This window comes from Lissotriton helveticus, chromosome 10 (assembly GCF_964261635.1).
Source record: "Lissotriton helveticus chromosome 10, aLisHel1.1, whole genome shotgun sequence".
Taxonomy (NCBI): Eukaryota; Metazoa; Chordata; class Amphibia; order Caudata; family Salamandridae; genus Lissotriton; species Lissotriton helveticus.
In genome coordinates, this window is record NC_136071.1 from 1204013636 (window position 1) to 1204026137 (window position 12502).

The window sequence follows — 12502 nt, forward strand, 5'->3', positions numbered from 1 at the left end:
GTCCGGGGGCAAAGGGAGTAAGTGAAGGGGAGAAAGGGGCACAAAGTGCAATGGAGCACAAAGGAAGTCTCAAGAGCTTATTAATCAAGCATTTAAAACACACGAACACGCGAAGTTAAAAATGCATACAAAGTGCTAAATGCCTCAAAGTAAAGGAACGAGACCTCCCGGCTTCCGCCTCAGGAGGGGAAAGTTGCTATTGTTGATAATCACCCGAACAGGCTGACTGTTTCCTTTTTAAGCGCTGCTAGAGCGCGTGACCCGCCTGACCCACACCCAATATGGCCACCAGAAACCGGGAACCAGCCCTCGGCATCGATACTCGGCCGAGAGCGGTCCGGGGGCAAAGGGAGTGAGTGAGGGGGGGAAAGGGGCACAAAGTGCAATGGAGCACAAAGGAAGTCTCAAGAGCTTATTAATCAAGCGTTTAAAACACACGAACACACGAAGTTAAAAATGCATACAAAGTGCTAAATGCCTCAAAGTAAAGGAACGAGACCTCCCGGCTTCCGCCTCAGGAGGGGAAAGTTGCTATTGTTGTTGTATTCCTTATTATTTTTGGTATTGAACATTAATTTGTTGCTAATTAATTGTTAATAGGTAATTAATGTTTAATAAATAATATTTATTGGTATTTATAATTAATGAATTATTAAATATTTTTGAAATTGGTAATTCATTTAAAATAATGTTTTGGGGTATTGATGATTAATTTATTTTTATATAAATATTAAATTATTACTTTCTCTAATGTTGCACTCTCTGGAGCGGGAACAGTAATTTTTACCCCTACGCTATTCAACACTTAACCTACTGTTGCACTCTCTGGAGTTGGAATAGTAATTTTTACCCCTACGCTATCCAACGCTTTCCCTACTGTTGCACTCACTGTAGTGGGAATAGTAGTTTTTACCCCTACGTTATCCAACACTTTCCCTACTGTTGCACTCAATGGAGTGGGAATAGTAATTTTTACCCCTATGCTATTCAACACTTAACCTACTGTTGCACTCTCTGGAGTGGGAATAGTAATTTTTATCCCTACGCTATCCAACACTTTCCCTACTGTTGCACTCTCTGGAGTGGGAATAGTAATTTTTAACCCTACGCTATCCAATGCTTTCCCTACTGTTGCACTCACTGGAGTGGGAATAGTAATTTTTAGCCCTATGCTATCCAACGCTTTCACTACTGTTGAACTCACTGGAGTGGGAATAGTAATTTGTACCCTCCCGCTATCCAACGCTTTCCCTACTTTTCCACTCGCTGGAGTGGGAATAGTACATTTTACCTTCCCACTATTCTACGCTGATGAAAAAAAAAATTCAGGTATTGTATATATTATTTCGTAATTTTTACATTTTTAAATTACTTATAAGTATGTTTTAATTAGTTATATGAATTATTTAATTAAGTTAATATTACTTTTAACATATTTTAAAAATTTGATATTTTTTACAAACTATATTTTGAATAACGATACTTTGTCTTCAATATTTTTGTACTTACCTGTTTGTAGATAGGGAGTCGATATTCTGAACTTGGATATTTTGGTGTTGATTTTCTGTCCATTCTATATTTTTGTTGTCGATATGTAGTAAGTGATCCAGATACATGTGCACCTGGACAGTGTAGCTACCCAATTCACATAAAACTAAGAAGAATCTTGTGTATGCTAGTTAGTTTGGTCACCTCAGAGGTTCTAGCTCAATCCCGAGTGTGCGTTTCATACGGCCAGCCGGAGAAGCAACTCATGCCTCCCGTTGTGGTGCCGAACCTGAGGACCTAACACCCCCGCTGTAAATATTCAAGGAAGCCAATCTCTACCTCTCCGCAACCGCTTAAATTTGGTGGCTGTATTTTCGACCGCTCCGGCCCCTGTCATATTAGGAAGTTAGCGTTCCCCGGTGTGTTTTTGCCCTACTTGCATTGTTAAACTCCTGACGTCCTAAACCTGTGACCAGAGCCTGAATTGCTTCTTCTCATGGATATCTGATTCCCTGAAGCCCACTAGGCTCATCACGCCAATCCCTATGGTGAACTGGGTCTATAGCTATCTAACCAACAGAGAACTGCTGTCCATCTAACTTCCTTCTCTAATTTTAAGAAAAACGTCTGTTTCCCCTGTGACCCCCTCTCCCACCACCTCACCTCTGCCCTGATGAAGGTATAGCCCATACTGGGCTACATACCGAAACGCGCGTCGGCGTCTGTTCCACCCGTGGAACTTACTAAACCATCTGGGACTCCATGTCACCTGTCCCTAATCCATCTTATGCATCTGTGGCTATTGTGTGAAGTGGTATATGATGTTTGAATGATTGTGTTTGTGTGTTGGTGGCAGTGTTGTGGGAGTATGGGTTATGAATAGGAATCAATTCCTTTGTCAAATATTTTATTATTATGTATATATATATAAATGTCTCCGTTGAATATGCTTACTCTTATTACTAAAAAAATAAAATAAAAATGCTAAAAATGAATTTCTAATAAACAGATTTGATAATACTAATGTGCTTGGTTCCTTTGGAGATATCCATTCACGGTTCAGAGTGCGATTTAAAATTGTTCGGACCTCTCGTAGGCCCTTTTGTAATTACAGGGTAGGTGTCCTTCCTTGTTTGATTCTAGCGTTCAAGGACACAGAGCGCTGTATGATTTGAGGCTGATACTCAACACGTATGAGATGGTTTGAGCCAGCCCTCGGTTAAAGTGTACGTTCTCACATTTCAAGTCAGAAACACATCACCCCGAGACGTCATACCATGAAAGCGGTTGCTGCTGATGAAGCCGGGGTCTTCACTGCGCACGATGCAGGGGGCTTGGCAGTTCCTCTCGATGTTCTCCGTCAGGTACCAGCTTTTAGTCTCATCAAAGATGGTGAAGAGCAGAGAGAACTCCTGGACAGACAGCTGTCGCCCGAAGACTTGACTCAGCGTGTTGGGTTGACAGACAAGCAGAGGGCCTATCAGCCCTGAGTGCAGGTCCTTCTCCTAGGAGGAAAAAGATGATTAACAAAGATGCAAAGCTCTGGGGTTGAGGGGTCCATGGTCTTATGAGAGAAGGAGGCCGAAGGTGAGGGGTCCAGGATTACACAAAGAAGGGGAGGCACAAGGTGAGGGGGCAATTATCACACAGGTGGAGGAGGCACATGGTGAGGGGGCAATTATCACACAGGTGAAGGAAGCACATGGTGTGGGGGCAATTATCACACGGGTGAAGGAGGCACATGGTGAGGGGGCAATTATCACACGGGTGAAGGAGGCACATGGTGAGGGGGCAATTATCACACAGGTGGAGGAGGCACATGGTGAGGGGGCAATTATCACACAGGTGGAGGAGGCACATGGTGAGGGGGCAATTAATCCACAGGTGGAGGAGCCTTAATTTGAGATCCCCATGATCATACAGTCGAACAGTATATTACATATCTTTTTGTCCTAGTAAATAGGTGGTTTTGTTTCATTTTGTTTTATTCCTGGAAATTGATGTGTTTCGATGGTATTACTGTTGATATCCCATCTTTTTCAAGACAAATAATAAAACCTCACTATGTTGCACTGTATAGTTGCACCAGAAATCGATCCTTGCTTCAAACTATAAACATATTTATTTTATATCATATCCCACTTCATCAGGTTGACACCAGCTTAAGAGGTAAAAAGGCACATGCATCAATGTTGGCTTTTGCGATCCCTTAATTGCAATTTTTAAGGAATCGCAATTAAGGAATCGCAAAAGCCAATGCATGTAGAAATCGCTTAAAAATAGCGATTTCTAAACATTCTTTAATGGCGACAGCTAAATTGCAAAACACAATTGAGGAATACCTCCCCATTCATTCCTATGGGCCTAGAGGTCCATAGGAATGAATGGGAAGACATTCTCAATTTGCGATTCTCTATTAGAGAATCGCAAATTGAGAATGCAATTTCAAGGATGCCAGGGTGTCAAAAGGACACCCTGTTGCACCCCTGTATGACCTCCATGACAACTTGCCAGTGTTCCTTTGGGAAGTCTTCTAAAAACGTTATGGTGTTTCCCACAGTGCTCGGTTAGAACATTCTAGATGTTATAAATGCTGTTGCTTTGATGTCACAGACTTTTCCTGCAGTATCTCTTCATTTGCTCTCTCTGTCTGTAAAGACCCATCTCTCAGGGTTCGATGCATGCTTCGTTCTTATGGACGAGACTATCACATGGTCAGTGTTGAGCTCCTGAAGAAGATACACTTGGTTTGGACCTGGAAGTCTGTACTGTTTGAGGAGCCTCAGAATGGTAATAGTGGAAAGAGAGGAAACATTTCTTCTGACAGTTCTGCAAAGCCTTAGAGGCATTGGACTGAGAATGGGAAACAACAGTCGATATTCAATGCACCGACGTCAATCGCTTTCATGCTCAATGTCTTGACATCGACCTCCTTGATGTCGGTGAAGAAGTGTCTTGACGGTGTATGTCATGAATGTCTCATCTCCACGTTTCTCTACATTGAGTGGTTAGACAGTGAATGCTACGATGCCGGTTTCTTTGGCATAGAGAGAGTGGACTTCTCCTTGGTCATTGGATTTTCATCTTTCTTTGGTGGCAACAGCATAGCTGGCCTTTGAAGGCAAACTTCATTAGCAACATGGCTTTTCGGCTGACCTACAGCTCCACCCTTCCCCCCTCCCCCCTCCCCCAGTGCCTTGAGACCCTCACGGGTGAGTAGTGCACTTTATAAACCCCTGATTGATTGATTGATTGATTGATTGATTGAACATACTACAACATCCAAATATAAGATGTCGAGCAGAAGCCTTGAGTGTGGATGGAGTGGTCCGAGTGGCCAAGATGTTGGAGCTGCTTCTCCTCGGATTTCCCTCTTCTGGACTCTTTTCTCAGGGTGAATATGGTCACTGTAGGAGAGAAACTTTCCCAGCTGTTTTGTGATGTTTTTTCTTTTCTTCAACCAACCTAAGATCTATAGTTTTATCTAAGGTGAATTCCCTCTTCAGGGATCTTGTTTCATTTTTTAACAAAGATTGCAATCTTTGACCTAAGACAAAGGTGTGAAGGAGATGACACGTAAATTTCATGTAGGCTACCTGCTTCCTCCCACAGATGGAGCACTCCACAAACAGTCAAGGCTTATCAAGAAAAAGCCTCTTCAAAGATGGAAAAAAGGTGGAAAACCTAAGACCTTGTGATAGAGCAAGCTTCGCATCGCGACTTGCTCGAGTCATGAACCTCGCCTGTGTGTAATCAATTAATAAATTGTACGTCTTACTAATCTTTTATTTTTTATATTCAAACGAAGTAAATGAAGCTTGCCTGTGTGTATTTCTAATACAACTAATCCGTGTTCCTAAACATGGCCGCCGCTGGGAAAATTGCTTCTGCGCATGCGTCAGTCACACTCACGTGACCTGACGTAGTTATAAGTTTGGTGGGAAAGGGTGCGCATGCGTAATACACAGCTTTCGTGAATAACGTGGTGATGCTCTTGTGAACGTGTATATGTTGCTAATGTTTAAACTGCATAGTATATTTTTATAATGATAAGTTTAAAGTACAAAACCAATGATGTGTTTTCATATCGTCACTTCTATGTTTTAATTTGTTTTCGCTTACTTTTCATGTATCCTCGACTCGGAGGGGTGCTGGGCTGGGGAGTCCATCTTGGAGGGTATTTCTGCGCAGAATCACTAGAGGCTGCCATGACATTGAACTCAGGCCAAAGAAGCTTGATGCCAGAGCCTCCCTGGGAAAGTGCACCTTCACCCAGCAAAAGCATCATGATTATGTTCTATTGTATCGAAATGTATTCTTTCCATTGTATTCTCTGCGACTTCCCATGGGAACCCCAATCTTGCTAGGCGGTACCCAGAGATGTAAATTAGGCTTCCAAATAGTCTATTCTGATTGGTGTGTTACCCAAAACCTACCTTAGGACCAATCCAAATTGAGGGATTCTGACACTTTGCAACATTGGGGGGTGGTACAACGTCCCAAAACAGTATATCTACCCTGGGTTCACCTAGGGAAATTGTCCGACTTGTCTGGTTTAGCTGACCTGTCACTGACCCAACGCACTCAATAGGTGACTGAAGATACAGAGAGCTGCGGGGCACTCTGTCCGAAATTTGACCATAGACTAAGGTTTTACTAAACCTTAAAGTGCTGGCGGAGCACTTTGCTGGGAGTTCGCTGACCCAATCGGGGTCGTGATCGATAGCTGCAGAGAGGGTGGAGCGCAGGCGTTGCTTCCGAACTGCGGGTGCCGGTCCTGTCCTGAGGGTCCTGTCCTGAGGGTCCTGTCCTGACGGTCCTGTCCTGATCCTAATCTGGTCTTCCTGTCCTGTCCTGGGTGTCCGTTCTGCACCTGCTGTCCATTGAGGGGTATCCTTCCTTGAGGGTTTCCTGTCCTTAACTGACCTGTGGCCAGGGTTTGGTTTCCACACCAGTCTAGGTAAATATCACTCCGAAAACCTCTGAATCTTGCACCTTTCTGAATTTCTGTCTTTTGCTTTAATAAAGACATACCTTTGCATATGTTAATTTTCCATGCTTTTCCGCAACCATTGAATCATAAAGTCATTTGCATTTATTTCATAACGTATTCCTATGTTACCCTACCTGCTAGAAATTATATTTTGCATTGCAGTTTGTCATTTCCTGATATGGTCTAGAACATCCTTACTTAAACTGTCTAAAGAACTTTTGCCTTGAATGCATAGCGTGCTCTTCTTTATAGTCTCTCCTATAGATATATATGTCCCGAAATCCTGTCTCATTCCCTTGAAATAATTTCAGAATACTAGTCCTAATCAAAGACTATCCCATCTTTAGTGAGTCATTCTAAACGTCCTAATTTCTGGTCCTTCATTTTGAATGTGCCCTGGTTCCATTAGCTTATAAATGGTTGCACTGACTATTTGCTATTTAGCTATATACTTTCTGTTATTTGATTATTGATTGCTTAATTACTGTGAATTTGATATTCTCTGAATTTTACTAAATTAGATAAAGACTTTAAAACTTCCAGTTGTCCGTGGTCATTTACAAAAGAGTTTTGAATATTATTTGTTGGGTTTGTATTTTGCTGCCTTTCCTTTTACAGCTAGCTCCCTGATCCATTGTGGTCATAGGTACCCGCATCGGTGGATGGTAAGTCGGGTACTCTAAAAGAACAACGAAGGGAACTCACAAATTATTGATAGCAGACCGTGAGGTCATCCGATCAATGTATATGGTGATTTGAAATATATGGGCCCGAAGCCGGAAGTGGTGAAATTATTGGTCGGGTGACCCGCGCGCTCTATCAGTATTTTTCTGGTAGCAGAGTTATGGTTAGGGAATAGTTAAAGGTTAGGTAGGACTAGTTAGGCTAGCCGAGTCGGGAGCTGCTAACATTATTGCTGCTACAAGAGCGGCCGTTTCGAGGAATTGATCACTCTCTTGAAATGTGTTGCTTTTAAATTTATGAATTGTTTTAAAATTGTTATTCTTGTTCTTATATTGTTATATGTATTAATCCATGCATATGTAAAACGGTTTGTTAAGTGTTGTCGGAACTCCCCGGGGAATTGAATGGCAAGTGGTGAATAGAATCTACTTGCCTCGAGGTCGCAGGTTCAAGGAAAGTTAGGTGCAGGTTAGGCAGAACCGGAAGCACTAACTAGGGCTTTTTCTGAATACATGTGTGAATAAATGTTAGTAACGAGGTTCATTGGCAAAATTCCCATAGTGGCGTAACCTAGTAAGGGTCACATCGGAAGAGTAGCAGGTTCATCGGAGCTTGGATGAAAGCAAAAGGGTCCGCTGGGAAACCTTAGTCTCGGATATATCCCGGTAAAGTGGATGAGTCTAGGGGAGTAACAGGTTCTCCAATGCTAGAGTGAAGGGTAGACAGAGAAGATCTATCCATAGTGAGTGAAAAGTAAATGGAAGTAGTTTACTTGCAGCAAAACAAATCTTTCCTGTCTAGACACTTGAGCACTGTGGCGAATGTGTATTCGTTGTTAAATAACCAAGTACTAAGCACTTTAGAAAGAAAGAAAGTTTCCGTTACCTTGTGAAGGGAGGGAGTCAGTCGCGAAGCGTCTCTGACGTCACTCCGTGCCGCGCTGGGATTGGTAGATACAGCGGGCGGGTAGCGGGGCTGGAATTGTAAAGGAGGGGTGAGCGCCGAAAGCGTGAGAACTGTCTCGCGAAAAGGCCGCGCACCCATTGGTCGAAATTATTTGAGCTCGTGCATTTCATTGGCCGCACGAAATTAGAAAACGTACTCCGATTGGAAGTGATTAGTAAACAAGGTCGCTCACAGGAACTTATATGTGGCATACGTATATGCCATATACGCGACCAGATCCAAGGGAGTTGGGCTTTCGGAACGATCAGTGGAAAGGTCGTAACCCTAATATTATGTACGGAACTAAGAGAAAAATGTCCCTTGTAAATAAGGTAAAGAATTACTTCAAAAAGAACAAGCCGATTAAAACTAGAGAGGGCATTGTTATTCCACCACCAAATACTCCCGCCTCTTTCATGATGTTCGACAGAGGGTACGATACATGTGTGTGGTTAGAAAATTGGGCGAAATACACAAAGGATGACGGAATAATGGCCTTTCCGTTAGAAGGTACTTTTAATGGTAGGATCTTATTTAATTTAAGAACCCGAATGAATGAATTACATCCCAGACAGAGACTAACGCAGTATGAGGCATTAGAGGAATGGGATATTGAGGCTTTCCAAAGAGAAAAGCCCCGAATGGACAAAGGGCTGACAAAGTATTACCCAAAACTGAAACAAGAAACCTGAGACAAAAAGATGAAAGAATGGAGACAGAGCATGATTGTTGAGGGACTGTTTCCCATGATGCCAGCAGAAGATTCTCCTGGGGGGGGAAAAAGGACAGAGAAATCCAAACACTGGGGGCCCCTCGGAGAATCAGATGATGAATTGTTAGATGACATATGCATGAGAAGTCCGCCTCCTTATAATGAGGGACACCGACCTTCGAGTGCAGGAGATATTCCCCGGAGACCCCTACAAAGGGAAGAGGTCAGGTCCGCAAGTGTAGGAGGGAATTATCTAATTCCTCCTTATACTGAGAATCTAGGACCCGTAGAAACCAGAAGTATTTACCCCAGGGGACCGGTAGGTGGGGAAATGGGACATTCACGCGAAGGAGATTTTTGCTCTCGTCCCCCCTACGGAGGTGAGGTGAGGTCCGTGGGTTCAGGAATACCGTTATTACAGCCCCAGGATGAGGAGGATCCGAGAATTCTGGGCACAGGAAGTCTGTTTCAGAAACCTAATTATGGCGGAGGACCAAGTGAGACACATCCCACTGCCCCGAGTTATGCTCCCATTCTAACCCTGCAGGTGTTACATGGGAACTCCTTAGACAGGTTATTAGAAGAAAAAGAGCGAGAAGCGCTAGGAAATCAGAGAGCTGAGATAATACGGAAAATGTCACAGCTAAATGCAAGTCCTGAAGCCTTGACGATCCAAGTAACGATCAGACCGGTGGTTCCGTTGTACGGGGACCGTCAAGGGACTCCGAAAACTCCAGTAATTACTCCTGTCATTGCACCGACCAGACCAGAACCATTAATTGTAGATGACCAGACAAGTGAGTGCGAGTCGGAGGTCTCGCTGCTAGATCTGCCCGTTAGAAATACAGGAAAAAGGATACAGAAAAGACATAATCCTTTGAACGCGAGGGAAATTCAGATGGAATCGACCTCAGGTACTAAGAGTGTCACATTGGTGAATCCTGAAGAAATCGAAAGATGGAGTCAAGAATTTGAAAAACAAGCGTCCCCAATGAAACCTTTAGATCTCTACAAACTGAGAATAGAAATAGAGGAATTGATGGCAGGAAACGTAGGATTAGACAGATTAAATACCTACTCCGAAGACGAAATGCTGTTTATCTGCAAGAGTCTCACCCGAAATACCCGAGTACTTCATGAAAAACTGACAGAGACGGCTGCTAGCATGGGAATAGATATTTCAAGATCCAAACCGCTTCAAAAACCATATAGGGCAGATTTCTCAGACAAAGATTTGGAAAACTTGAATGTTTCAGGGAAAAAAGCACAGGTCAAAGAACGATTGACAGTGTTGCAAAAATGGGGAGATGTGGAAAGGTGGAAAGCCAGATGGGTCAAGAAAAAGGATGAGGCCAGGTCTAGGCAGGCAACTCCCGAATTTGTTCTAAGGGAAACTGAGAAACCAGAACAGTTATGCCCTATGCGTGAAGTACCAGGTGGAAAGTATGTGCACGTTCCATGGTCCAGACAGGATATTGTGTCCTTTACTAACGATTTCCCGAAATTGCGCGAAAAGCCAGTTGACTGGTACAGGCAGGTGGAAAGGTTCGTAAAGGTGCAAAAATGCCTGTGGAAAGACCTGGATGGGTTTTTCGATATAGTGGTCCCTGTAGATCTGTGGACCGAGTGTAAAATAGCCATAGCTTGGCCGAGTGAGGAATACCCAAGAGATGACAAAACAGGGGAACCATCGAAGGAAGTAATGAGAAAATATGAGCAGGTAATACAGCATCTGAAACTAAAAGTGCCAGCAAAGGAAACTGATTGGACCAAGATAGATAGAACCACGCAGGAAAGAGACGAGACAGTGCACTCCTTTTATGAAAGGCTGTTGCAGGTGTTCAAAACATACAGTGGTATAGATAACATCGAGATGAAGGATATGACACATTTTATTTACAGGTTTGTAAATGGTTTAAGACCCGAAATTTGTCAATGGATAAAAGATAACAAGATCTGTTGGCACACAAAAAAGATGGATGAGGTCCTACGGTACGCAAAGTACTGTGAGGACGAGATGGCAGAAAAGAAAAAGGCTCTCAAGGAGAAGGTTATGTGGGCTCAAGTGAAGCTCGCAGAACAGCAGGAAAAACAATTGAATAAAATGGCTAAATCTACTCAGAATCCAGGTCCTGGGGGTGGGGGTGGAGGAAAGCCCCGGCCCAAAATGAGCAGGGAGGAGGCTAAGAAGAAATTTCCCTGCCACCAGTGCGGAGAAATTGGACACTGGCGAGACGAGTGTCCCTATTTTCAGGATGATAACTCCCAAACACCTGATTTAACTCCACAGACGCAGAATGAAAGACCAAGAAAGACCCAACAACAGGTAAAAACGATTCAGTTGCCCCGAGCACCAAAGCCAGTGTTTAAGGGAAAATCCACGCAGGGTGATGACGTAGAAGTCTGGGGGAGCAATGAGAACAGAAATACAGCAACTTCGCAGTATTTACTAAATGATACCTTCTTTTGTGATGACCAGTACTGACGGGGCCTGAGAGGGGAGGACGAGGAGTGCGTACTTGGCGCCTCCTTGCCGGTAGACCAGTCAGGGCCATACATTGAAAGAAAGGTTGACGGAAATGATGTCACTTTTCTGTTGGACACTGGCGCTACCCGTTCTACTGTGAGAACAGTGGACGTTCCAAACCTACCCCTCTCGGGAGAAGCAATCCAAGTAGTGGGGGTATCTAATCAACTGATTAGTACTCCTGTTACCGAGCCCATGGAGATCTCAATTGGAAACTTTAAAGAAATGCATAGATTTGTCGTTTGTGACACCAGTCCAGTGAACTTACTGGGATGTGATTTGCTGTGCAAAATGAACTGTACCATCTTTTGCACACCAAAGGGTGTTGAAATTCATACCCCAGATGAAGATGGCATTTATAAATTAATGTTAATCAGACCAGACTCAGAAATTAAACGAATGACTATGCAGGATTTGCCCAAAGAACTCCAAGAAACAGTGAAGCCAGAGGTATGGGACTTTACCGGAAAAGATGTAGGATTAATGAAAAACGTAGACCCCATACAGATAGCCATAAAGGACAATGCAGTATACCCTAATACTAAACCCTACAGAATGAATGCAGAAGTGAGAGCAGGTGTTGCCCTGGAAATACAGAAATTGCTAGAAGGAAACATCATACAGGAAGTAATGAGTAGCCCATGCAACTCACCGATTATGGGCATCAAAAAGCCTAGTGGCAAGTACAGAGTAGTTCAGGACCTAAGAAAGGTAAACAAGATAGTGGTTCCTTGTTGTCCTATTGTGCCGAACCCAGCAGTAATTCTGTACCAGATTCCCTGGGATGCTGAATGGTTCACTGTGATAGACCTATGTCATGCATTCTTTTCCATTCCCTTGCATCCAGACAGCAAATTTCTTTTCTCATTTGCTTTCAACAGTCACGTGTATGTCTGGAACAGGGTCCCCCAGGGGTACACAGAGAGCCCCTCTATCTTTAATCAGATCTTGAAAAAATGTTTGGAAACTTTGGTCTTACCTGGAAATTCTGTTTTGGTGCAATACATTGACGACCTCTTGGTGGCGTCCAAAAGTCATAAAGATTGTGTGATTGACACCATTGCCCTACTGAATCACCTGAGTGAGAAGGGACATAAAGTGGCCCCTGAAAAATTACAGTTCTGTGCAAAATCAGTGAAATATCTGGGACACC

General features: G+C 43.3%; 1 protein-coding gene across 1 annotated transcript in view; it reads right to left on the reverse strand.

Annotated features, from left to right (window-relative positions):
- LOC144784209 (coagulation factor VIII-like) overlaps positions 1 to 12502 on the reverse strand; it is a 357717-nt gene that overhangs the window by 13451 nt on the left and 331764 nt on the right. Inside the window, exon 17 of the mRNA XM_078662866.1 lies at positions 2765 to 2993. Within this exon, the coding sequence (XP_078518992.1) occupies positions 2765 to 2993 (229 nt within the window). The remainder of the gene's footprint in view (positions 1 to 2764; positions 2994 to 12502) is intronic.